Source organism: Coregonus clupeaformis, chromosome 17 (genome assembly GCF_020615455.1).
Source record: "Coregonus clupeaformis isolate EN_2021a chromosome 17, ASM2061545v1, whole genome shotgun sequence".
Taxonomy (NCBI): Eukaryota; Metazoa; Chordata; class Actinopteri; order Salmoniformes; family Salmonidae; genus Coregonus; species Coregonus clupeaformis.
The window spans coordinates 39,194,330-39,221,402 of record NC_059208.1 but is presented as its reverse complement, the minus strand read 5'-3'; the positions used below and the strand labels follow the sequence as shown (position 1 = coordinate 39,221,402).

Genomic DNA, 27,073 nt, shown 5'->3' with positions numbered 1-27,073 from the left:
CTATCCAAAGTGATATTAATAACTTCACCATAATCAAAAGGATATGTTTTTACCCATTTACCAATAGGTGCCCTTTGTGAGGCATTGGAAAACCTCCCTGGTCTTTGTGGTTTAATCCGTGTTTGAAATGCACTGCTCGACTGCGGGACCTTACAGATAATTGTATGTGCAGGGTACAGAGATGAGGTACTGTAGTCATTCAAAAATCATGTTAAACACTTATTGCACACAGAGTCCATACAACTTATTACGGGACTTGCTTAGTGGGCATTGCTGCACTAATGTGAAGAAATAATAGGTTATCAACATTAAGCTAAACGTTCTGATCTGTTGCTTTTGAACTTGTTGAAAAAAATTTTTTTTAGCCTAGGCCTACAGGTTATATGAATTTGGGATCTATCAACTGTTTGGAATAGGCTATTTCTTTCTCGACAGGCTGACCAATGGACTAGGTAAACTTTTCTACTATGGGGGATAGTGGATTGACATAGGCTAGTGATCTTGCTGTTCGTTACTCATCTTGTTGGCTAAGGAAAAGTAAATGTGTACAGTTATTCTAACACCTTCAAAGTGCGCATCAGAATTCGGTAAGAAGGACCGTACATCGTTGCATCCTCGACTTGCATGTTCTGTTAATATGAATGACCATAATCTAAAATGTGATTTCTGTCATTCTGAGCACCGTGGGTGGACGCCCTAATCAGGTTACGCACCCAATACATATGAGACCGGTAAATTTCTCAAATGTCCGGTAAATGAAAATGCTGCTGGTCAAATGTCCTGCGCCAGATTTTACTAATGGAAATTCTACAACATTACCACATGAGTTCTTGGTGCATGTTGTACTATTAGAATATCACTAGAGGGCGGTAGATAACATTTGGTAGAGTGGCCAACACTACCTTCTTTGGAGAACGTTCAACAATTAGGCCTAACATTTAGGTCCAAAGCTGACATTCATTACATAAAATCACACATTGATAAATGTAGATTGCAGGCACTATTTAAAGTATAATTAGAAAACAGACAGAAAAAGTACGGTCAGGACTTACCATGGAATAGTTTTGCAATCTGTCAGGCTTTTGAAAAACCTAACCTTACATTACCTTAAAAGGCATTCTTATGCTTGAGGTCAAATATTTTAACTGTTTCCCTGACTGTAATCTCTACAAACACACACCATTAGGCGGCAAAACACATTCACTCTAAGCTCTGATCCAGTTTAACTCCACGCTATTTTTGGAGGGTACACAAACTACACGAGTTGCATAATGATGTGATTATTTTGTGATTATCATTTATTTCCACGACAGGCAAATTTGTGTTGTGGGGAGATTAAAAAGATGACACGCCCATAAATCTGACCCTGATGTAAGTCATGTTGGAGCGATGCCAGTGTACTGCCAAAGCTTTCTATTCAGATTACAACAACCAACAATATTTTCCTTTAGAGAAAGCGACGCCCGTCTGATCCTGCACCTCCACACAAAGGGTTACTGGACAAAGTCCTGCTGGATTTGACTGTGACAATTATAGGCTACAAGACTAATAAATACACTGAACAAAAATATAAAATGCAACAATTTCAAAGATTTTACTGAGTTACAGTTCATAAGGAAATCTGTCAATTTAAATACATTCATTAGGCCCTAATCTATGGTTTTCACATGACTGGAAATACAGATATGCATCGGTTGATCACCGATACCAAAAAAAAGGAATAAAAAGTAGGGGTGTGGATCAGAAAACCAGTCAGTATCTGGTTTGACCACCATTTGCCTCATGCAGTGCGACACATCTCCTTTGCATAGAGTTGATCAAGCTGTTGATTGTGGCCTGTGGAATGTTGTCCCACTCCTCTTCAATGGCTGTGCGAAGTTGCTGGATATTGGCGGGAACTGGAACACCCTGTCATACACGTTGATCCAGAGCATTCCAAACATGCTCAACGTGTGACATTGTCTTGTGAGTGTGCAGGCCATGGAAGAACTGGGACATTTTCAGCTTCCAGGAATTGTGTACAGATCCTTGCGACATGGGGCCGTGCACCATCATGCTGAAACATGAGGTGATGGAGGCAGATGAATGGCACGACAATGGGCTTCAGGATCTTGTCACGGTATCTCTGTGCATTCAAATTGCCAATCCATAAAATGCAAGTGTATTCATTGTCCGTAGCCTGCCATACCATAACCCCACCGCAACCAATGGGGCACTCTGTTCACAATGTTGGCATCAGCAAACCGCTTGCCCACACGACGCCATTCACGTGGTATGCGAAATTGGAGGTGGCTTATGGTAGAGAAATTAACATTACATTCTCTGGCAACAGCTCTGGTGGACATTCCTACAGTCAGCATGCTAATTGCATGCTCCCTCAAAACATCTGTGGCATTGTGTTGTGTGACAAAACTGCACATTTTAGAGTGGCCTTTTATTGTCCCCAGCACAAGGTGCACCTGTGTTATGATCATGCTGTTTAAATCAGCTTCTTGATATGCCACACCTCTCAGGTGGACGGATTATCTTGGCAAAGGAGAAATGCTCATTAACAGGGATGTAAACACATTTCTGCACTAACTGAGCAAAATAAGCTTTTTGTATGTATGGAACATTTCTGCGATCTTTTATTTCAGCTCATGAAACCAACATGTTGCATTTATATTGTTGTTCAGTGTATTATCAACAAATAAATAATGACTGAGAGAATAAGTGTTTGTTTCAAATCTGAGCTGATAGAAATAAATGCAAATTAGACAACTATACATAAACCCCTGAGAGTTTCAAATCCAAGCAATAGTAAACTACTATCACGCAATGGCAGCAAAACATGTGAACTGAACTCTTACAATGAACCCTTATAATGCCACCTCATTATCAATATTTTTATCAGTAGCGGTAACTGACTTGTTGAGGCTAGGTGATTACCAGATACATCTGGTGTTGTTTCAGTTTCACGCTCTGAGTAGTCTCCCTAGGCAGACGGGTTGCCTTCCACAATGTAAAACAATATTCCGGCATACATCCTAGCTCTGGGATTTCCAATATTGAGGGAACTAGGCATAAACCATGATGCATTCTGCTTCAAATAGAAAGGGCAATATACATGAGAGGGCCATGTTTTAAACAAAGGCAACTTAGGATGCATGGCACGGAGCTATCCTCCTGCTCTCTCCCTCGCCATCTTTCCCCTCTCCCTCTCCGTATCGTTACTCATTGCATGACTGGTGTTCAACCATTCTTGAGCAGCAATTAATTATGCATCCTCTGTTAAGTGTGTCTGTACATTTACAGCAATAGTGAGATAGATAGAAAGAGAGCGATTCAAAAGCGATAGAGGGCGAGGGATGGAAGGAGAGGTGAGGGGAGGATGGAGGGAGCGTTGCCTGGTTCTGTGTCCTGTTGAGGAGGGGGGGCTCAGGAAAAAGAAAGGATGCTTTTTTTCCCCCCTGCAACAGTTACTATATATAGCCCAGAACATTCACCCCCCCACATGCGCTGTGCGTACATCGTGAAGGAAGGGAGATGCATCGCAGGGAACGTCCGTCTGCTCCCCCCGCCTTTTCTCAATGAGGCAGTCAATGAGGGGGAAAGAGAGAGAAAGAGCTGAATGGAAAATGCATAGAACCACCATCTTGGCAGTTGGCATTACTGTATCAATGGTCTTTGGAAGGACAAAGGTTAGTCATGAATCCAAAGGTCGTACGAGTGTTACAACATACCAGTCCTGGAATGGCTCATCCCAATGTACTTATGTTTTGTATAAGGACTCATATCATGCTTTTGTAATGGTATAGTTTCAGACAACAATAATCTTGTGGAGGGCTTTCTTTACCTAATATGATTGAACCGTGTACAGTCGTGGTCAAAAGTTGAGAATGACACAAGTATTGGTCTTCACAAAGTTAGCTGCTTCAGTGTTATGAGATATTTTTGTCAGATGTTACTATGGTATACTGAAGTATAATTACAAGCATTCCATAAGTGTCAAAGGCTTTTATTGACAATTACATTAAGTTAATGCAAAGAGTCAGTATTTGCAGTGTTGACCCTTCTTTTTCAAGACCTCTGCAATCTGCCCTGGCATACTGCAAATTAACTTCTGGGCCACATCCTGACTGATGGCAGCCCATTCTTCCATAATCAATGCTTGGAGTTGTGGGTTATTGTTTGTCCACCCGCCACTTGAGGATCGACCACAAGTTCTCAATGGGATTAAGGTCTGGGGAGTTTCCTGGCCATGGACCCAAAATGTCAATGTTTTGTTCCGAGCCATTTATGGCAAGGAGCTCCATCATGCTGGAAAAGGCATTGGTCATCACCAAACTGTTCTTGGATGGTTGGGAGAAGTTGCTCTCGGAGGATGTGTTGGTACCATTCTTTATTCATGGCTGTGTTCTTAGGCAAAATTGTGAGTGAGCCCACTCCCTTGGCTGAGAAGCAACCCCACACATGAATGGTCTCAGGATGCTTTACTGTTGGCATGACACAGGACTGATGGTAGCGCTCACCTTGTCTTCTCCGGACAAGGTGTTTTCCGGATGCCCCAAACAATCGGAATGGGGATTCATCAGAGAAAATGACTTTACCCCAGTCCTCAGCAGTCCAATCCCTGTACCTTTTGCAGAATATCAGTCTGTCCCTGATGTTTTTCCTGGAGAGAAGTGGCTTCCTCGCTGCCCTTCTTGACACCAGGCCATCCTCCAAAAGTATTCACCTCACTGTGCGTGCAGATGCACTCACACCTGCCTGCTGCCATTCCTGAGCAAGCTCTGCACTGGTGGTGCCCCGATCCTGCAGCTGAATCAACTTTAGGAGATGGTCCTGCCCCTTGCTGGACTTTCTTGGGCGCCCTGAAGCCTTCTTCACAACAATTGAACCTCTCTCCTTGAAGTTCTTGATGATCCGATAAATGGTTGATTTAGGTGCAATCTTACTAGCAGCAATATCCTTGCCTGTGAAGCCCTTTTTGTGCAAAGCAATGATGACGGCACGTGTTTCCTTGCAGGTAACCATGGTTAACAGAGGAAGAACAATGATTTCAAGCACCACCCTCCTTTTAAAGCTTCCAGTCTGTTATTCTAACTCAATCAGCATGACAGTGATCTCCAGCCTTGTCCTCGTCAACACTCTCACCTGTGTTAACGAGAGAATCACTGACATGATGGCAGCTGGTCCTTTTGTGGCAGGGCTGAAATGCAGTGGAAATGTTTTTTGGGGATTAAGTTCATTTTCATGGCAAAGAGGGACTTCGCAATTAACTGCAATTCATCTGATCACTCTTCATGACATTCTGGAGTATATGCATATTGCCATCATCAAAACTGAGGCAGCAGACTTTGTGAAAATTAGTATGTGTGTCATTCTCAAAACTTTTGACCACGACTGTATAGTACTAGAAGCGAGCTAAGGATAAGTATGAGATGAGCATCTGATTTTAAGTCATACACAACTTCCATCTCAAATTTTACTTAAAGATATACAGTGATTACAGCATTACAGACTTTCCCCCAGATATTTCTTAAGTCGGGCTGCATAAAGCCCCCATATTAGCATCCATGTCCACCAACATCAAAGTTTGGATTGAAGACAAAGCAATATAGAAGGGGGAAACAAGGTGGTTAAGGTTGTGGAAACACAAGTAGGCTATTTAAAGCCAATCTGTACTATAAATACAAAAAAGTAAACATTTTATTTTCCCTACAGGCATACAGAGCAGTATTTGAACCCACAGATCTAAAATGAAGCCAGTATAATCAGAAGTGAAGTTTGCTCAGTGTGAGCTGGTCGCCGGGCGCTCCGGCTTCGCTGTCAAAGTAGAGCAGAGTGAATTGTTAGCGCACACACTGTATGACCCAGAAACCAGGCCTAGAGAAAGAGGCCAGCTGACTGTAGCCCTGTACGCCACAGATGGGGCCTCAGCAGCCAACTCCCAGGACATTTTCCAAATGTGAAGCTAATTAGTGATCCGCTAGGGGGCGTACAGGGGAATCGGGGGTGAGCGCTCTCTCTTTCTCCCTGACCCTGAGGGGGGCTTGAAGAGGAGTCAGGGATTGACTGGGCTCCAGTAAAATGACGATTCATAGGCTCTGCTGCCAGCCCTGCAGCTGCTCTTTTTTATGCTAACAGTAGCTTCGAACACTAACCACAAACAAGCCTTTTCATAAGCTGCAGAAAAATCATCTTTACTTCTCTATAGATGCTCTGAACGCAAACAACTTTTGTGATTTTATGGACTGAGGGAGTGTGGATAATGTTTGTTTTTTTAATCTTTCCATGCAGTCTAACTTCCTCCACCTGTGGTTCACTCAATCATCTCTTTATAGCCCATCCAAATACTAATACACAGTCCTAGTCCCACTGCCCAAATTTTATCGACAAAAATGACTCTGGGCAAGCTGATTCTCCCGTTCTACTGTGAGCAGAAGTCTCTGCATGCACAGTCAGAAAAGCCTGCTAATCTCTCCAAACGTGGTAGTGTAAGAGTGTCTCCAACAGACTACCCTAAGGACTTTCAAGAGCACATTTTCTATCAGCAGGGGGAAGGCACAGTCAGATCCTTGTTACACGCTTGCTTAAAGTACTAATTGCAACTTCTTTGAAGAGGGGAAGAGGAGCTCATCTTCGCCTCGTGTGCCTCTTACTAAGCCAATGAGTGGATGGAGGGTTTGAGTGGAACTTTGTCATCTATCTAGAATTTGTCATGGCTAGCTCAGCATTGACATGCATGGGTCAACTTAGTCACAACAGCATTGAAATGAGTAGGTGATCTCAGTTGATCCGAGTTACTAAAAACAGAACCACACTAAACAGATGAGTCAATATTCTTACTATATGGGTCACATATTTTCCTAACACATAAAGGGCCCGTACACAAAGCCTGTGGCAAAAAGTAGATACTACTACATAAAACTCCTCATGGGTAAATCCATTTGAATTCAATCACTTTGACAGCATCCCTTTTGATTTAAACAAAACTTTCCATACATGTTTACCCATGGAAGAAGTAGTCAGAAAGTGACTTTTTGGACCTGAATGCCAAAACATTCAGGATATAAAGGACCTCAAAGTTGACCCATTTTGCATACCCCACCATACCATGAGATATCCAGGTCTTCCTCACTGAAAAAGATACATCGGTTGAGTTTGATATAATTTCAAATCTTACAAACAGGGTTTTCAAACTATTTGATAATTTCTTGAAAAAATTGTTTAACCTTTACACATTTTCAGATAATTGATGTTAAACTCAGATTTGTTTCATATTCACATATGTTGTAGCTTAGACCCTACTTTACATAATCTGAAATTGTGTTGTGGCCGCCATCGGTTGAGAAACAACATGCTCTTGAATACAGGGTGGGTGTCATTTCAAATCATAGAAATAAAATTCATAGAACGGACCCATCCCTTCTGACCACTGCAATTTAGCTGTTACACCATTGACATTTTAACTTCTAATTACTACCACAGCCTGTCCACCCACCATCAAATGTCAACTTAAATGTCATGTCTATTATTTTACATTTTAGTCATTTAGCAGACGCTCTTATCCAGAGCGACTTACAGTTAGTGAGTGCATACATTTTTCATACTGTACCGGGCAGTTGGGAGACATACTGGTCCCCCGTGGGAAACGAACCCACAACCCTGGTGTTGCAAACGCCATGCTCTACCAACTGAGCTACTATATTTCTATGATTTCAATAGATTTCCTATGGAATATTGACAGTATAATTTAAAACAACATATTCCCATTCAAGTCAACATTCTCTGATGTGTGGACCTCCAACCATCTTTGTGGTACCACCTGGACAAGAGGAACACCTACGTGAGAATGCTATTCATTGACTACAGTTCAGCATTCAACACCATAGTGCCCTCAAAGCTCATCACTAAGCTAAGGATCCTGGGACTAAACACCTCCCTCTGCAACTGGATCCTGGACTTCCTGACGGGCCGCCCCCAGGTGGTAAGGGTAGGTAACAACACATCTGCCACACTGATCCTCAACACGGGGGCCCCTCAGGGGTGTGTGCTCAGTCCCCTCCTGTACTCCCTGTTCACCCATGACTGCATGGCCAGGCATGACTCCAACACAATCATTAAGTTTGCCGACGACACAACAGTGGTAGGCCTGATCACCGACAACGATGAGACAGCCTATAGGGAGGAGGTCAGAGACCTGGCCATGTGGTGCCAGGATAACAACCTCTCCCTCAACGTGACCAAGACAAAGGAGATGATTGTGGACTACAGGAAAAAAAAGAGGACTGAGCACGCCCACATTCTCATCGACGGGGCTGTAGTGGAACAGGTTGAGAGCTTCAAGTTCCTTGGTGTCCACATCACCAACGAATTATCATGGTCCAAACACACCAAGACAGTCGTGAAGAGGGCACGACAAAGCCTATTCACCCTTAGGAGACTGAAAAGATTTGGCATGGGTCCTCAGATCCTCAAAAAATTATACAGCTGCACCATTGAGAGCATCCTGACTGGTTGCATCACCGCCTGGTATGGCAACTGCTTGGCCTCCGACCGCAAGGCACTACAGAGGGTAGTGCGTACGGCCCAGTACATCACTGGGGCCAAGCTTCCTGCCATCCAGGACCTCTATACCAGGCGGTGTCAGAGGAAGGCCCTCAAAATTGTCAAAGACTCCAGCCACCCTAGTCATAGACTGTTCTCTCTGCTACCGCACGGCAAGCAGTACCGGAGTGCCAAGTCTAGGTCCAAAAGACTTCTCAACAGCTTCTACCCCCAAGCCATAAGACTCCTGAACAGCTAATCATGGCTACCCAGACTATTTGCACTGCCCCCCACCCCATCTTTTTACGCTGCTGCTACTCTGTTAATTATTTATGCATAGTCACTTTAACTCTACCCACATGTACATATTACTTCAACTAGCCGGTGCCCCCGCACATTGACTCTGCACCGGTACCCCCCTGTATATATAGCCTCCCTACTGTTATTTTATTTTACTTCTGCTCTTTTTTTCCCCTCAACACTTTTGTTTTATTCTACTTTTTTATTAAAAATAAATGCACTGTTGGTTAAGGGCTGTAAGTAAGCATTTCACTGTAATGTCTGCACCGGTTGTATTCGGCGCATGTGGCCAATACATTTTGATTTGATTTGAAAGTTGACATTTTGTACATTCATCAGCCAAAACATGACACCAACCCTTTATTCAAGAGCATGTTGTGTCGCAACCGATGGCGGGAACACAAAAACCTCAGATGATGTAAAATAGGTTCTAAGCTACAACATATGCGAATATAAAGAATTAAAAAAACAAAAGCTTACGAGTTTTTAGCTAATGGACGTTTAAAGTAAAATAATGATTTTAATAAAAATAAATAAAATACATTTACAAAAATCTAATAGTTTGACAACCTTGTTTTTAAGCTTTCAAATTATATCAATCGTTTATCTTTTCCAGTGATGAAGACACGGATTGTGGGGTTTGCAAAATAGGTCAAATTTGAGCACCTTGATTTTGGCATTCATGTCCAAAAAGTAACTTTCGGCGCAATTCCACAATGGGCAAAAATGGATGGAAGGTTTTGTTCAAATCAAAAGTGGTGCTGTCAAAAAGTGATTGAATTCAAATGGATTTACCCTCATACCGATGCCAGCTACTCTCCTTTGGTCGTGCCAGGTTGCTCTGGCATAGTTATTTGCCATAGGCTGTTTGTACAGGGCCTCAAAATGTATAGGTCAACTGCGCTACTTGCATTGAGATGCATTTAGTCATCGCAGCTAACAGGGCATTGGCATGCATGGGTCAGCTTTGTCACTACAGGATTGAGAGTTCAACTCAGTTGCTGCAAAGTTCAGGTATGAGTCAATACTGTTACCGCATGGGTTATTAGCGCATTAAGATTCACAGGAAACTCTGTCTACATGGGTCATCAACAACCTTGAGATGCATGAGTCGGCTCCAACATTAGAATATACAATAAAGTACGCACAAACAACCTTTGATGCCACTAACCATGCGCCTGATAGTACCGACAAGGATCTGATCTAGGCCTAAGTGTTTGGGCATGGCAGGCTTGATGTCCCGGCTATGCATGGGAACTTTCAGACTGACTGAAGTTTGCGACATATCACATAATTTTCTCCCTAATTCACCCTGACATCCTATCAAAAGTTAAGTGTTCAAACTTTGCCAGGCTCCACCATGGCTCCCAGGCTGGCCTCTGATAGGCTGTCCGATGTGAACCAGACACTGATGCATTCTCTGGGGGAGGGGTTACACATTTGCTAAATTTAACTCGCACTGTTGAGTGTGTAGCTGAGGCAGTAAGCTCCTGAGTGGCGCAGTGGTCTAAGGCACTGCATCGCAGTGCTAACTGTGCCACTAGAGATCCTGGTTCGAATCCAGGCTCTGTCGCAGCCGGCCGCGACCGGGAGACTCATGGGCGGAGCACAATTGGCCCAGCGTTGTCCAAGGTAGGGGAGGGAATGGCCGGCAGGGATGTAGCTCAGTTGATAGAGCATGGCGTTTGCAACGCCAGGATTGTGGGTTCGATTCCCACGGGGGGCCAGTATAAAAAAATATATACAGTGGGGAAAAAATTATTTAGTCAGCCACCAATTGTGCAAGTTCTCCCACTTAAAAAGATGAGAGAGGCCTGTCATTTTCATCATAGGTACACGTCAACTATGACAGACAAAATGAGAAAAAAATATCCAGAAAATCACATTGTAGGATTTTTAATGAATTTATTTGCAAATTATGGTGGAAAATAAGTATTTGGTCACCTACAAACAAGCAAGATTTCTGGCTCTCACAGAACTGTAACTTCTTCTTTAAGAGGCTCCTCTGTCCTCCACTCGTTACCAGTATTAATGGCACCTGTTTGAACTTGTTATCAGTATAAAAGACACCTGTCCACAACCTCAAACAGTCACACTCCAAACTCCACTATGGCCAAGACCAAAGAGCTGTCAAAGGACACCAGAAACAAAATTGTAGACCTGCACCAGGCTGGGAAGACTGAATCTGCAATAGGTAAGCAGCTTGGTTTGAAGAAATCAACTGTGGGAGCAATTATTAGGAAATGGAAGACATACAAGACCACTGATAATCTCCCTCGATCTGGGGCTCCATGCAAGATCTCACCCCGTGGGGTCAAAATGACCACAAGAACGGTGAGCAAAAATCCCAGAACCACACGGGGGGACCTAGTGAATGACCTGCAGAGAGCTGGGACCAAAGTAACAAAGCCTACCATCAGTAACACACTACGCCGCCAGGGACTCAAATCCTGCAGTGCCAGACGTGTCCCCCTGCTTAAGCCAGTACATGTCCAGGCCCGTCTGAAGTTTGCTAGAGTGCATTTGGATGATCCAGAAGAGGATTGGGAGAATGTCATATACTCAGATGAAACCAAAATATAACTTTTTGGTAAAAACTCAACTCGTCGTGTTTGGAGGACAAAGAATGCCGAGTTGCATCCAAAGAACACCATACCTACTGTGAAGCATGGGGTGGAAACATCATGCTTTGGGGCTGTTTTTCTGCAAAGGGACCAGGACGACTGATCCGTGTAAAGGAAAGAATGAATGGGGCCATGTATCGTGAGATTTTGAGTGAAAACCTCCTTCCATCAGCAAGGGCATTGAAGATGAAACGTGGCTGGGTCTTTCAGCATGACAATGATCCCAAACACACCGCCCGGGCAACAAAGGAGTGGCTTCGTAAGAAGCATCTCAAGGTCCTGGAGTGGCCTAGCCAGTCTCCAGATCTCAACCCCATAGAAAATCTTTGGAGGGAGTTGAAAGTCCGTGTTGCCCAGCGACAGCCCCAAAACATCACTGCTCTAGAGGAGATCTGCATGGAGGAATGGGCCAAAATACCAGCAACAGTGGGTGAAAACCTTGTGAAGACTTACAGAAAACGTTTGACCTGTGTCATTGCCAACAAAGGATATATAACAAAGTATTGAGAAACTTTTGTTAATGACCAAATACTTATTTTCCACCATAATTTGCAAATAAATTCATTGAAATCCTACAATGTGATTTTCTGGATTTTTTTTCTCATTTTGTCTGTCATAGTTGACGTGTACCTATGATGAAAATTACAGGCCTCTCTCATCTTTTTAAGTGGGAGAACTTGCACAATTGGTGGCTGACTAAATACTTTTTTTCCCCACTGTATATATACACACAGTGGGGAGAACAAGTATTTGATACACTGCCGATTTTGCAGGTTTTCCTACTTACAAAGCATGTAGAGGTCTGTAATTTTTATCATAGGTACACTTCAACTGTGAGAGACGGAATCTAAAACAAAAATCCAGAAAATAACATTGTATGATTTTTAAGTAATTCATTTGCATTTTATTGCATGACATAAGTATGTGATACATCAGAAAAGCAGAACTTAATATTTGGTACAGAAACCTTTGTTTGTAATTACAGAGATCATACGTTTCCTGTAGGTCTTGACCAGGTTTGCACACACTGCAGCAGGGATTTTGGCCCACTCCTCCATACAGACCTTCAGGTTTCGGGGCTGTCGCTGGGCAATACGGACTTTCAGCTCCCTCCAAAGATTTTCTATTGGGTTCAGGTCTGGAGACTGGCTAGGCCACTCCAGGACCTTGAGATGCTTCTTACGGAGCCACTCCTTAGTTGCCCTGGCTGTGTGTTTCGGGTCGTTGTCATGCTGGGAAGACCCAGCCACGACCCATCTTCAATGCTCTTACTGAGGGAAGGAGGTTGTTGGCCAAGATCTCGCGATACATGGCCCCATCCATCCTCCCCTCAATACGGTGCAGTCGTCCCTGTCCCCTTTGCAGAAAAGCATCCCCAAAGAATGATGTTTCCACCTCCATGCTTCACGGTTGGGATGGTGTTCTTGGGGTTGTACTCATCCTTCTTCTTCCTCCAAACACGGCGAGTGGAGTTTAGACCAAAAAGCTCAATTTTTGTCTCATCAGACCACATGACCTTCTCCCATTCCTCCTCTGGATCATCCATATGGTCATTGGCAAACTTTAGACGGGCCTGGACATGCGCTGGCTTGAGCAAGGGGACTTTGCATGCGCTGCAGGATTTTAATCCATGACGGCGTAGTGTGTTACTAATGGTTTTCTTTGAGACTGTGGTCCCAGCTCTCTTCAGGTCATTGACCAGGTCCTGCCGTGTAGTTCTGGACTGATCCCTCACCTTCCTCATGATTATTGATGCCCCATGAGGTGAGATCTTGCATGGAGCCCCAGACCGAGGGTGATTGACCGTCATCTTGAACTTCTTCCATTTTCTAATAATTGCGCCAACAGTTGTTGCCTTCTCACCAAGCTGCTTGCCTATTGTCCTGTAGCCCATCCCAGCCTTGTGCAGGTCTACAATTTTATCCCTGATGTCCTTACACAGCTCTCTGGTCTTGGCCATTGTGGAGAGGTTGGAGTCTGTTTGATTGAGTGTGTGGACAGGCGTCTTTTATACAGGTAACGAGTTCAAACAGGTGCAGTTAATACAGGTAATGAGTGGAGAACAGGAGGGCTTCTTAAAGAAAAACTAACAGGTCTGTGAGAGCTGGAATTCTTACTGGTTGGTAGGTGATCAAATACTTATGTCATGCAATAAAATGCAAATGAATTACTTAAAAATCATACAATGTGATTTTCTGGATTTTTGTTTTAGATTCCGTCGCTCACAGTTGAAGTGTACCTATGATAAAAATGACAGACCTCTATATGCTTTGTAAGTAGGAAAACCTGCAAAATCGGCAGTGTATCAAATACTTGTTCTCCCGACTGTGTGTATATATATATATATATATATATATATATATATATATACCTGGTTGTAATGTCTGAACAACCACGAAAAGTATGTCATTTTGACATCAATGCCAACTTTTTCCCACTGGGATATTTATATTACCCAGTAAACTGAGAGTTTGTATTCAAACTCAGGTGCTCCATCATGCATAAAATTGCTTTCCTTACCAAGACATCTCGGTCACCTCATGCGAAAGATGTCATGGCACAAAAAATATATTTTATGCAAAAATTCAGCAGGGTGTCCCATGACTCAATGTCTCCGTCCCAAATGGCACCCTATTCCCATTATAGTGCACTACCTTTGACCAGGGCCCCTAGGGCTCTGATCAAAACTAGTGCACTATAAAGGGAATAGGGTGCCATTTTGGACACATACTTTATTGAAATGAGATGGGAATCAAATTTCTAACAAAAAGAGGAGTTTCTAAAGGTGAAAGTAGTAATTGGCATGTCCAAGAAAGTCCTACTTTCAAAAAAAATGTTTACTCCCTAGTATTTTCTACGCGTTTTACATTTACATTTTAGTCATTTAGCAGATGCTCTTATCCAGAGCGACTTACATGAGCAATTAGGGTTAAGTGCCTTGCTCAAGGGCACAGACAGATTTTTCACCTAGTCGGCTCGGGGATTAGAACCAGTGACCTTTTGGTTACAGGCACAACGCTCTTAACCACTAAGCTACCTGCTGTTTTCACACGTATTTTGAGCTATAGTGCGAAACAGAGTTTGAGTATTTGTTACATTGTGTGTGATGTGTGTATACATATATATATATATATACACACACACACACACACACACACACACAGTTGAAGTCGGAAGTTTACATACACCTTAGCCAAATACATTTAAACTCAGTTTCACAATTCCTGACATTTAATCCTAGTAAAAATTGCCTGTCTTAGGTCAGTTAGGATCACCACTTTATTTTAAGAATGTGAAATGTCAGAATAATAGCAGAGAGAATGATTTATTTAAGCTTTTATTTATGTCATCACATTCCCAGTGGGTCAGAAGTTTACATACACTCAATTAGTATTCGGTAGCATTGCCTTTAAATTGTTTAACTTGGGTCAAACGTGTCGGGTAGCCTTCCATAAGCTTCCCACAATAAGTTGGGTGAATTTTGGCCCATTCCTCCTGACAGAGCTGGTGTAACTGAGTCAGGTTTGTAGGCCTCCTTACTCGCACACGCTTTTTCAGTTCTGCCCACACATTTTCTATAGGATTGAGGTCAGGGCTTTGTGATTGCCACTCCAATACCTTGACTTTGTTGTCCTTAAGCCATTTTGCCACAACTTTGGAAGTATGCTTGGGGTCATTGTCCATTTGGAAGACCCATTTGCGACCAAGCTTTAACTTCCTGACTGATGTCTTGAGATGCTGCTTCAATATATCCACATCATTTTCCTTCCTCATGATGCCATCTATTTTGTGAAGTGCACCAGTCTCTCCTGCAGCAAATCACCCCCACAGCATGATCCTGCCACCCCCCGTGCTTCACGGTTGGAATGGTGTTCTTCGGCTTGCAAGCACCCCCTTTTTCCTCCAAACATAACGATGGTCATTATGGCCAAACAGTTCTATTTTTGTTTCATCAGACCAGAGGACATTTCTCCAAAAAGTACGATCTTTGTCCCCATGTGCAGTTGCAAACCGTAGTCTGGCTTTTTTTAAATGGCAGTTTTGGAGCGGTGGCTTCTTCCTTGCCAAGCGGCCTTTCAAGTTATGTCGATATAGGACTCGTTTTACTGTGGATATAGATACTTTGTACATGTTTCCTCAAGCATCTTCACAAGGTCCTTTGCTGTTGTTCTGGGATTGATTTGCACTTTTCGCACCAAAGTACGTTCATCTCTAGGAGACAGAACGCGTCTCCTTCCTGAGCGGTATGACGGCTGCGTGGTCCCATGGTGTTTATACTTGCGTACTATTGTTTGTACAGATGAACGTGGTTCCTTCAGGCGTTTGGAAATTGCTCCCAAGGATGAACCAGACTTGTGGACGTCTACAATTTATTTTGAGGTCTTGGCTGATTTCTTTAGATTTTCCCATGATGTCTAGCAAAGAGGCACTGAGTTTGAAGGTAGGCCTTGAAATACATCCACAGGTACACCTCCAATTGACTCAAACGATGTCAATTAGCCTATCAGAAGCTTCTAAAGCCATGACATCATTTTGTGGAATTTTCCTAGCTGTTTAAAGGCACAGTCAACTTAGTGTATGTAAACTTCTGACCCACTGGAATTGTGATACAGTGAATTATAAGTGGAATAATCTGTCTGTAAACAATTGTTGGAAAATGTACTTGTGTCATGCACAAAGTAGATGTCCTAACCGACTTGCCAAAACTATAGTTTGTTAACAAGAAATTTGTGCAGTGGTTGAAAAACTAGTTTTAATGACTCCAACCTAAGCGTATGTAAACTTCCGACTTCAACTGTGTGTGTATATATATATATATATATATTATATATATATATTTATTTTTTTGGTCCGGGTGGTTTCACATTGACAAATATTCCTAAAGAAAACCACGTGTCCATGAAAGTCATTTGTTTAATGGACAAACATACTCCCATTCAATCCACTTATGATTATTATCACTTTTGTCCCAATCTTCATATTACTTTAATCTTCCAACAACAGGCATGAGGAAACAGTGCAATAGCCGCTCTAACCGCTGTGTGAATAGTCTATATTCAGTAGCCCAGTATAGCCCCAGGCTCCCCTAATCTGCATTGGATGCGCTCATAAATGCGCTGCTACTCACAGAATGTTTCAGAGATATCAAGTTATGATACTGCGTCTATTTCATCAAATGCTCCAACCAATAACATTGCGCGACTGATTATTTTCCTGTGTTTGGTCCGGACTAAGTTTTCACTTGCAGCGACCCGCACCACTACAATAATTGAATCGGACAGAGACCACTCTTTTAGAGCACTCCCAAGTGCAGATAGTGTTCACACCAGTCCAAACAAACCGAACTAAGGGGTAAAATGCAGAGTTCGGGAAAAACTGCACCAAACCAATTTGGTGTGAAAACCCCCTTAAAAAGGTAATTCATGCCCTTGACTGAGTGAATTGATTATTTTGACAGACAGTAAAACTACAGAGTTGATGTTACAGTACACATGGGAGACAACAGCAGTTACGTGCTCTCAGTGCCTTGCGTCAATTGCATATTTATCAGGTCTAAAATTAGACCGTTACCTCATCCCTGTATCTCTGTGTGACTCTGCCTCAGTACATAAATTGAGTGTGTCAGTGTAAAAAAAGGATGCCTTCCAATTTACATCGAATCCACTTCAGTAATTGGCAGTTACACAAGCTCAGTGGGAGGAATAGGAGGTTCTCTAATCAGTGACTGACAAAATATAGGCTGCTCTGTAAATATGAAGAAACCATAACATATTTGGCACGATATATTTTCCATCCTAACCGCTTTTATTGACTACAATATGGCCAAAGATATTAGTGAGGTTGTAATGTACTACATAGGGCTACTGAATGACTAGAACACAGAAGAAATATAAAACATAAATATTATTGTGTATCACTGACAACCACAGCTTACTTGAGGTTAAGTATGATATCACGTAGGTGCTGTTAAAGTGTTTTCTCCCTATACTGTGGGTGCTTCCACAAAGCCCTGGGTAAATGAAGTGAAAGAGACTAGTGTTGAGGCGCAACAAAGAGCCTGTCAGGTTTCTCGGGAAGTGTAGCCAGCGTCTTCCCCTGGGCTGAGAGGCCTCGCTGACGCCAGGGCTCTGGGCCGGTGGAACTGAGGGATTCGATTAAGGCTTCTGAATGGATGCACAGTGAGGAGGGTCGGGGTAGGACGCATTGGAGAGGCTGAGCAGAGATAGAGGCCAGACTGAAGGGAATGGACAGGCTAGGCCAAAGGGGTAAACACTGCTCTTAACTAAGAGTTGAGAGCATTGGTTAGATGGACAGGTCAGGGTATCCAATTCTAGGCTAAAGCAATGTTCTGTAACAGTTCACTGGAACCCTCAGCCACAAAGCCACTTACAGTGTCCCAAGTATTATGCAACAGATGACATACACTACAAGTCAAAAGTTTGGACACACCTACTCAATGCCACGAGTGTGCAAAGCTGTCATCAAGGCAAAGGGTGGCTATTTGAAGAATCTCAAATATAAAATATATTTTGATTTGTTTAACACTTTTTGGTTGAATTTTCCGTATTGACTGACCTTCATGTCTTAAAGTAATGATGGACTGTCGTTTCTCTTTGCTTATTTGAGCTGTTCTTGCCATAATATGGAATTGGTACAGTGGGGAAAAAAAGTATTTAGTCAGCCACCAATTGTGCAAGTTCTCCCACTTAAAAAGATGAGAGGCCTGTAATTTTCATCATAGGTACATGTCAACTATGACAGACAAAATGAGGAAAAAAAATCCAGAAAATCACATTGTAGGATTTTTTATGAATTTATTTGCAAATTATGGTGGAAAATAAGTATTTGGTCAATAACAAAAGTTTCTCAATACTTTGTTATATACCCCTTGTTGGCAATGACACAGGTCAAACGTTTTCTGTAAGTCTTCACAAGGTTTTCACACACTGTTGCTGGTATTTTGGCCCATTCCTCCATGCAGATCTCCTCTAGAGCAGTGATGTTTTGGGGCTGTCGCTGGGCAACACGGACTTTCAACTCCCTCCAAAGATTTTCTATGGGGTTGAGATCTGGACTGGCTAGGCCACTCCAGGACCTTGAAATGCTTCTTACGAAGCCACTCCTTCGTTGCCCGGGCGGTGTGTTTGGGATCATTGTCATGCTGAAAGACCCAGCCACGTTTCATCTTCAATGCCCTTGCTGATGGAAGGAGGTTTTCACTCAAAATCTCACGATACATGGCCCCATTCATTCTTTCCTTTACACGGATCAGTCGTCCTGGTCCCTTTGCAGAAAAACAGCCCCAAAGCATGATGTTTCCACCCCCTATGCTTCACAGTAGGTATGGTGTTCTTTGGATGCAACTCAGCATTCTTTGTCCTCCAAACACGACGAGTTCAGTTTTTACCAAAAAGTTCTATTTTGGTTTCATCTGACCATATGACATTCTCCCAATCCTCTTCTGGATCATCCAAATGCACTCTAGCAAACTTCAGACGGGCCTGGACATGTACTGGCTTAAGCAGGGGGACACGTCTGGCACTGCAGGATTTGAGTCCCTGGCGGCGTAGTGTGTTACTGATGGTAGGCTTTGTTACTTTGGTCCCAGCTCTCTGCAGGTCATTCACTAGGTCCCCCCGTGTGGTTCTGGGATTTTTGCTCACCGTTCTTGTGATCATTTTGACCCCACGGGTGAGATCTTGCATGGAGCCCCAGATCGAGGGAGATTATAAGTGGTCTTGTATGTCTTCCATTTCCTAATAATTGCTCCCACAGTTGATTTCTTCAAACCAAGCTGCTTACCTATTGCAGATTCAGTCTTCCCAGCCTGGTGCAGGTCTACAATTTTGTTTCTGGTGTCCTTTGACAGCTCTTTGGTCTTGGCCATAGTGGAGTTTGGAGTGTGACTGTTTGAGGTTGTGGACAGGTGTCTTTTATACTGATAACAAGTTCAAACAGGTCCCATTAATACAGGTAACGAGTGGAGGACAGAGGAGCCTCTTAAAGAAGAAGTTACAGGTCTGTGAGAGCCAGAAATCTTGCTTGTTTGTAGGTGACCAAATACTTATTTTCCACCATAATTTGCAAATAAATTCATAAAAAATCCTACAATGTGATTTTCTGGAGAAAAAAATTCTCAATTTGTCTCTCATAGTTTACGTGTACCTATGATGAAAATTACAGGCCTCTCTCATCTTTTTAAGTGGGAGAACTTGCACAATTGGTGGCTGACTAAATACTTTTTTTCCCCACTGTATCATACTAAATGGAGTGTCCCGGATTTACGTTTACTATGTTGTCTACCCCTGAATCCAGGTTGTTTAAACTCATACCATCACAGTGAGGACTCGATCACACAACTGCCTACATGCAATTTATATTCATTACAGGACTTGTTTGCTGGTTAGAGAGTAGGACCAAGGTACATCATCTCTATGTAGGTAGGCCCTATATGGTGTTAGTAAGAATTAAACGTTGTCTAGATATGGGGGCATCCTCATTAAAAGTGTGGAAAAGCTGCACATTCTGCGTAAGACTAAGAAATATCAAAATGCAATCTACAGTGCATTACAAGGATGTTTGGGGAGCGTTAGCAGAATAAGACTTGAATTTGTGTGAGATTAGAAATGCCTCTGACTTGCAGTTCACATATCTACACACAATCTCTGCAAAGCAATAGATTATTGCTGTGTCAGAATCATTTCAGCAGATAACGGCATAATTTATCTGCAAATATAGCCAAATGTACCACAGTGAAGGTGGTCCTTGAGAAAATGTTAAATGGTATCACAAGATTTAGAGCAAGGACATGTTGAATTGTCCTGAGTCTGCAGTCTGGTCAAATGGGCCAGATAGGAGTTTAGACTTCTTTCCTCACTTCAGTCCTGCATAAAAGATCCCAGGAGATGCAGAGGTGACCCAGGACAACACATGAATGATACACACCAACTGTGTGATCATCATGTGTAATGTTATCAGCTTGAATGGTAACAAATGTTGCATTTAAATTAGTGATGAAATGGAAGGTGTTGATTACACCAAAACACGTTACATTTTTACTGGAGAAGTGGAACCAGAGAGACCGTTTAGGATTAAAAGTGATAGCATCACTGCATGGCAACACTTGATGACATTGAGATAGGCAACTTGTCCACAATAATTCTCATCACACCTGACACAGTGAAGGGTTGCATTATAAGTATACTCCCATAGGTTATGAACCCACCAAACATACCTCTCATTGGATTCTGAATCCACAAGATTCCGCCAATAAGGTGAGGTGACTGGCCGAGCATCGCGGAACTGCACACTATGGCTATAGCTTCTTGCGTTCTTCACAGAATGTCCAAAACGTCGCCTTACGAAACTAATGTCTATTATCACTGGTCTGAACAAAGCCGTTCGCGTGTCTACATGGCATAATTCCTAATAACTGCTCAACCAGACCTTACTGTAAATACTCGGTAGAAATAACGCGCTATCTAGTTAATGCAAGTAATAGGCTTTAAAATGTCAAAACAAAGTGATGTTTCCTACGCAGATGGCACACTCACCGCGAAATTTAGCATGTTAGTGAACAGGTGCAGACCTCAAGCACCGCACGGTAACAGCTCGCGTCACAAATTTAGACTAATTATGCAAATGATTGCACTAAATTTATCCACAGCTGCATAGGCTGTAAATCATTATTCAAGACAAAGACCTATTCTGTAGTATTTTCTTCACAGCTCTTTCGAAGCAACGCTGCACGGGAACCGACTGACGCCTGCGTATTAATACTGATCTATATAGCATGTGAATGGACTCCTTTCCCTCTTCGCAAACACCATCGTTGTATCCACATCAATTGCACTGTAGGAATAGATGACCGATGTTGTCTATTATATTGACAAGATATTCGAGTGACCACTCTAACGATGGAAATTCATGTCTTCAAAGATGGAAGGCAGGAATGAGGGACCATTCTAGCTAATGAGAGGGCAGATGTGAACAATAAGCCATAGAGATAGATAGAGGACTCATCTTTGTATCAGTGCTATTATGGCTTCCGTGACAGCATGGGCAGCGCCATTGAGGCTATCTCCATTTTAAATAGATGTACATTTTCTTCTGCATTGGCTGATTGATTGCTCCCAACTCATAGGAATCCCCACCCAGTTGACTTCTTTAAAATGGTGATGAGTCCTCTTCTAGCTCTATGACCACAGGAACAACTCCAATATAAAGTCATTTTGGGGTAAATTGCCGAAATGCCACTTGTCCACTTATATCAGTTCATTCGTAACAAACTAACCATTACGAAACTCCTATTTAATGAAATATGCCTCATGTAACAAATTAGTAATAACATTTTTTGTTGACCAAATTCGACACTCTCATTGACCTCCATACAAAAATTCCTCACTTCATGGGCTTATTTTTGTGGACGGATTTTGGGCAGTGTAAAACCTTTCTGGTTTTCAGCAAAAAAAGGAAGCTAGGTTGAATTAGCTGTATCCCTTAAAACCGGATGCATCTGGTTGTTGGCAACTCCACTAAGCCTACCATTCAAGAAACCAATGTGCAACAAACCCATCACTGAGGGAGATCTATTTACCTTAGCCATTGTGCACCGGTCAATGGCCCGTGACACGAACAGGCAGACGTGGTGAGGGAGGAGCGCCCTTCTCAAATCAAACAGTAATCTGCCGCTCGGTCATGTTGTCAACAAGGGAGCATGGTGCATCGTCCAGAAACATACAACATCTCTTTTCCATAAAATCTATGTTTGAATTTTCAAACTAGTTTTAATTGAGAAGGCATATAAAACATTTTTATCAAAAGCAATCACTTTTCCTGACATTTAATCCTAGTAAAGATTCCCTGTCTTAGGTCAGTTAGGATCACCACTTTATGTTAAGAATGTGAAATGTCAGAATAGTAGTAGCGAGAATGATTTATTTAAGCTTTTATTTCTTTCATCACATTCCCAGTGGGTCAGAAGTTTACACTCAATCAGTATTTGGTAGCATTGCCTTTAAATTGTTTAACTTGGGTCAAACGTGTTGGGTAGCCTTCTACAAGCTTCCCACAATAAGTTGGGTGAATTTTGGCCCATTCCTCCTGACAGAGCTGGTGTAACTGAGTCAGGTTTGTAGGCCTCCTTGCTCGCACACGCTTTTTCAGTTCTGCCCACACATTTTCTAAAGGATTGAGGTCAGGGCTTTGTGATGGCCACTCCAATACCTTGACTTTGTTGTCCTTAAGCCATTTTTCCACAACTTTGGAAGTATGCTTGGGGTCATTGTCCATTTGGAAGACCCATTTGCGACCAAGCTTTAACTTCCTGACTGATGTCTTGAGATGCTGCTTCAATATATCCACATAATTTTCCTTCCTCATGATGCCATCTATTTTGTGAAGTGCACCAGTCCCTCCTGCAGCAAAGCACCCCCACAGCATGATGCTGCCACCCCCGTGCTTCACGGTTGGGATGGTGTTCTTCAGCTTGCAAGCACCCCCTTTTTCCTCCAAACATAACGATGGTCATTATGGCCAAACAGTTCTATTTTTGTTTCATCAGACCAGAGGACATTTCTCCAAAAAGTACGATCTTTGTCCCAATGTGCAGTTGCAAACTGTAGTCTGGCTTTTTTATGGCGGTTTTGGAGCAGTGGCTTCTTCCTTGCTGAGCGGCCTTTCAGGTTATGTCGATATAGGACTAATTTTACTGTAGATATAGATACTTTTGTACCTGTTTCCTCCAGCATCTTCACAAGGTCATTTGCTATTGTTCTGGGATTGATTTGCACTTTTCGCACCAAAGTATGTTCATCTCTAGGAGACAGAACGCATCTCCTTCCTGAGCGGTATGACGGCTGCTTGGTCCCATGGTGTTTATACTTGCGTATTATTGTTTGTACAGATGAACGTGGTACCTTCAGGCGTTTGGAAATTGCTCCCAAGGATGAACCAGACTTGTGGAGGTCTACAATTTTTTTTCTGAGGTCTTGGCTGATTTCTTTTGATTTTCCCATGATGTCGAGCAAAGAGGCACTGAGTTTGAAGGTAGGCCTTGAAATACATCCACAGGTACACCTCCAATTGACTCAAATGATGTCAATTAGCCTATCAGAAGCTTCTAAAGCCATGACATCATTTTCTGTAATTTTCCAAGCTGTTTCAACGCACAGTCAACTTAGTGTACAGTGGAAAAAAAGTATTTAGTCAGCCACCAATTGTGCAAGTTCTCCCACTTAAAAAGATGATAGAGGCCTGTAATCTTCATCATAGGTACACGTCAACTATGACAGACAAATTGAGAATTTTTTTTCCAGGCAAGCAACACTGAACCATGCGTCAGAGCACCAGCTGTTCCGGACGACTGTATGATCACGCTCTCCATAGCTGATGTGAGTAAGACCTTTAAACAGGTTAACATTCACAAGGTTGCAGGGCCAGACGGATTACCAGGACACGTACTCAGAATGCGCTGTGTCTTCACTGACATTTTCAACCTCTCTCTGACCCAGTCTGTAAAACCTACATGTTTCAAGCGAACCACCATAGTCCCTGTGGCTAAGAATGCCAAGGTAACCTGTCTAAATGACTACCGCCTGTAGCACTCACATCTGTAGCCATGAAATGCTTTGAAAGGCTGGTAATGGCTCACATCAACACCATCATCCCAAAAATCCTGGACCCATTTCAATTCGCATACCGCACCAACAGATCCACAGATAACGCAATCTCTATTGCACTCCACACCGCCTTTTCCCACCTGGACAAAAGGAACACCTACAGTACAGGAGAATGCTGTTCATTGACTACAGCTGAGCATTCAAGCTCATCACTAAGGTAAGGACCCTGGGACTGAACACTTCCCTCTGCAACTGGATCCTGGACTTCCTGACGGGCCGCCCCCTGGTGGTGAGGGTAGGCAACAACACATCCGCCACGCTGACCCTCAACACGGGGGCCCCTCAGGGGTGAGTGCTCAGTCCCCTTCTGTACGAAGGTGCTCCAGTACCGAGTCAATGTGCAGGGGCAGGGGTAAAAGTGACTACATGTGAGTAGGGGTAAAAGTGACTAAGCAATCAGGATATACAGTATAATAAACAGAGTAGCAGCAGCGTATGTGAAGTGTGAAAGTGTCTCTCTGTGTGTGTGTGTGTGTGTGTGTGTGTGGCGTCAATATGCATGTGTGTGTGTGTTTTGTGAGTGTATGTAGTGTGTGTGTGTGTGTTGGAGTGTCAGTGTAGTATCTATGAGTGTGTGGATAGAGTCTAGTGAGTGTGCATAGAGACGGTGCCCTCAGAACAGCCTCAATTCGTCGGGGCATGGAATCTACAAGGTGTCGAAAGTGTTCCAAAGGGATGCTGGCCCATGTAGACTCCAATGCTTCCCACAGTTGTGTCAAGTTGGCTGGATATCCTTTGGTTTGTGGACCATTCTTTATACACGCGGGAAATTGTTGAGCGTGAAAAATCCAGCAGCGTTGCCGTTCTTGACACAAACCAGTGCGCCTGGCACGTACTACCATACCCCGTTCAAAGGCACTTAAATCTTTTGTCTTGCCCATTCACCCTCTGAATGGCAAACATACACTATCCATGTCTCAATTGTCTCAAGGCTTAAAAATCCTTTTACAACCTGTCTCCTCCCCTTCATCTACACTGATTGAAGTGTATTTAACAAGTGACATCAATAAGGGATCATAGCTGTCACCTGGATTAAACTGGTCAGTCTATGTCATGGAAAAAGCAGGTGTTCCTAATGTTTTGTAGACTCAGTGTATAGCCTCGTTATTGTTTTTATTGTGTTTTTACAGTCGAGAGGGGTCAAGAGCTTGAAGTTCCTCGGTATCCACATCACTAAGGACTTAACATGGTCCTTTCACACAACACAGTCGTGAAGAAGGCATTGCAGTGCCTTTTCTCCCTCAGGACGCTGAAACTATTTGGCATGGTTGCGGACGACTCCGGGATGCTGACCTTCTAGGCAGAGTTGCAAAGAAAAAGCCATATCTCTTCTGTGAAGGGAGTACTACACAGCGTTGTACGAGATCTTCAGTTTCTTGGCAATTTCTCAGCACACACCTGTCTATATAAGGTCCCACAGTTGTCAGAGCGAAAACCAAGCAATGAGGTCAAAGGAATTGACCGTAGAGCTCCTTAGACAGGATTGTGACGAGGCACCGATCTGGGGAAGGGTACCAACAAATCTGCAGCATTGAAGGTCCCAAAGGACACAGTAGCCTCCATCATTTTTAAATGGAAGAAGTTTGGAACCACTAAGGCTCTTCCTAGAGCTGGCCGCCCGGCCAAACAGAGCAATCGGGGGAGAAGGGCCTTGGTCAGGGAGCTGACCAAGAACCCGAGTTCCTCTGTGGAGATGGGACAAACTTCCAGAAGGATAACCATCTCTGCAGCACTCCACCAATCAGGCCTTTATGGTAGAGTGGCCAGACTGAAGCCACTCCTCAGTAAAAGGCACATGACAGCCCGCTTGGAGTTTGCCAAAAGGCACGTAAAGACTCTCAGACCATGAGAAACAAGATTCTCTGGTCTGATGAAACCAAGATTGAACTCTTTGGCCTGAATGCCAAGCGTCACGTCTGGAGGAAACCTGGCACCATCCCATACGGTGAAGCATGGTGGTGGCAGCATCATGCTGTGGGGATGTTTTTCAGCAGCAGGGACTGGGAGACTAGTCAGGATCGAGGTAAAGATGAACGGAGCAAAGTACAGAGAGATCCTTGATGAAAACCTGCTCCAGAGCACTCAGGACCTCAGACTGGGTGTCAAGGGTTCTGATGCGAATGTGTGGTGGAATCAAGTGCAGGACACAGGAGCTCAGTCAAACTTGACTTTACTGGCAAAGCACAAAAATACACGGGTAAACTAACCCGGAGGCGAACAATACGCAACAGTGCGTAAGATACAAAACCCGACTACGCACGAACAACAGTGCGACGGTAAACTAGCGTCTGTCCAAAACAGTCGAACACCAACAGACAGGAAAACAATTACACACAACACATGACAGAAACAACGAGAACTTATAGGACACATAATCAACACTAAACATGAACAGGTGTACTAAACAGACCAAACCAATCAAACAACGAAACAAAGAACGGTGGCAGCTAGTACTCCGGAGACGACGACCGCCGAAGCCTGCCCGAACAAGGAGGAGGAGCAGCCTCGGCCGAAACCATGACAGTACCCCCCCCTTGACGCGCGGCTCCAGCCGTGCGCCGACCCCGGCCTCGAGGACGACCAGGAGGACGCGGAGCAGGGCGCGTGGGATGACCACGATGGAACTCAGTCAGCAGAGACGGGTCTAAGATGTCCCTCCTCGGCACCCAGCACCGCTCCTCCGGGCCGTACCCCTCCCACTCCACAAGATATTGGAGACCCCCCATCCGACGTCTCGAATCCAAGATGGATCGCACGGTGTACGCCGGTGCCCCCTCGATGTCTAATGGGGGCGGAGGAGTCTCTCTGATCTCATCATCCTGGAGTGGACCAGCTACCACCGGCCTGAGAAGAGACACATGGAACGAGGGGTTAATATTCTTATACTCAATAGGCATTTGTAATCTGTAACACACCTCGTTCAATCTTCTCAGGACT

The 27,073-nt window shown here is 43.4% G+C and overlaps 1 protein-coding gene across 1 annotated transcript in view; it reads right to left on the bottom strand.

Annotated features, from left to right (window-relative positions):
- The window catches only part of samd12 (sterile alpha motif domain containing 12), a 136,932-nt gene extending 115,611 nt beyond the window's left edge, over positions 1–21,321 (bottom strand). The window contains exon 1 of the mRNA XM_041902992.2: positions 20,692–21,321. Within this exon, the coding sequence (XP_041758926.1) occupies positions 20,692–20,752 (61 nt within the window). The 5' untranslated portion in view covers positions 20,753–21,321. The remainder of the gene's footprint in view (positions 1–20,691) is intronic.
- Positions 21,322–27,073: the final 5,752 nt, after the last annotated feature.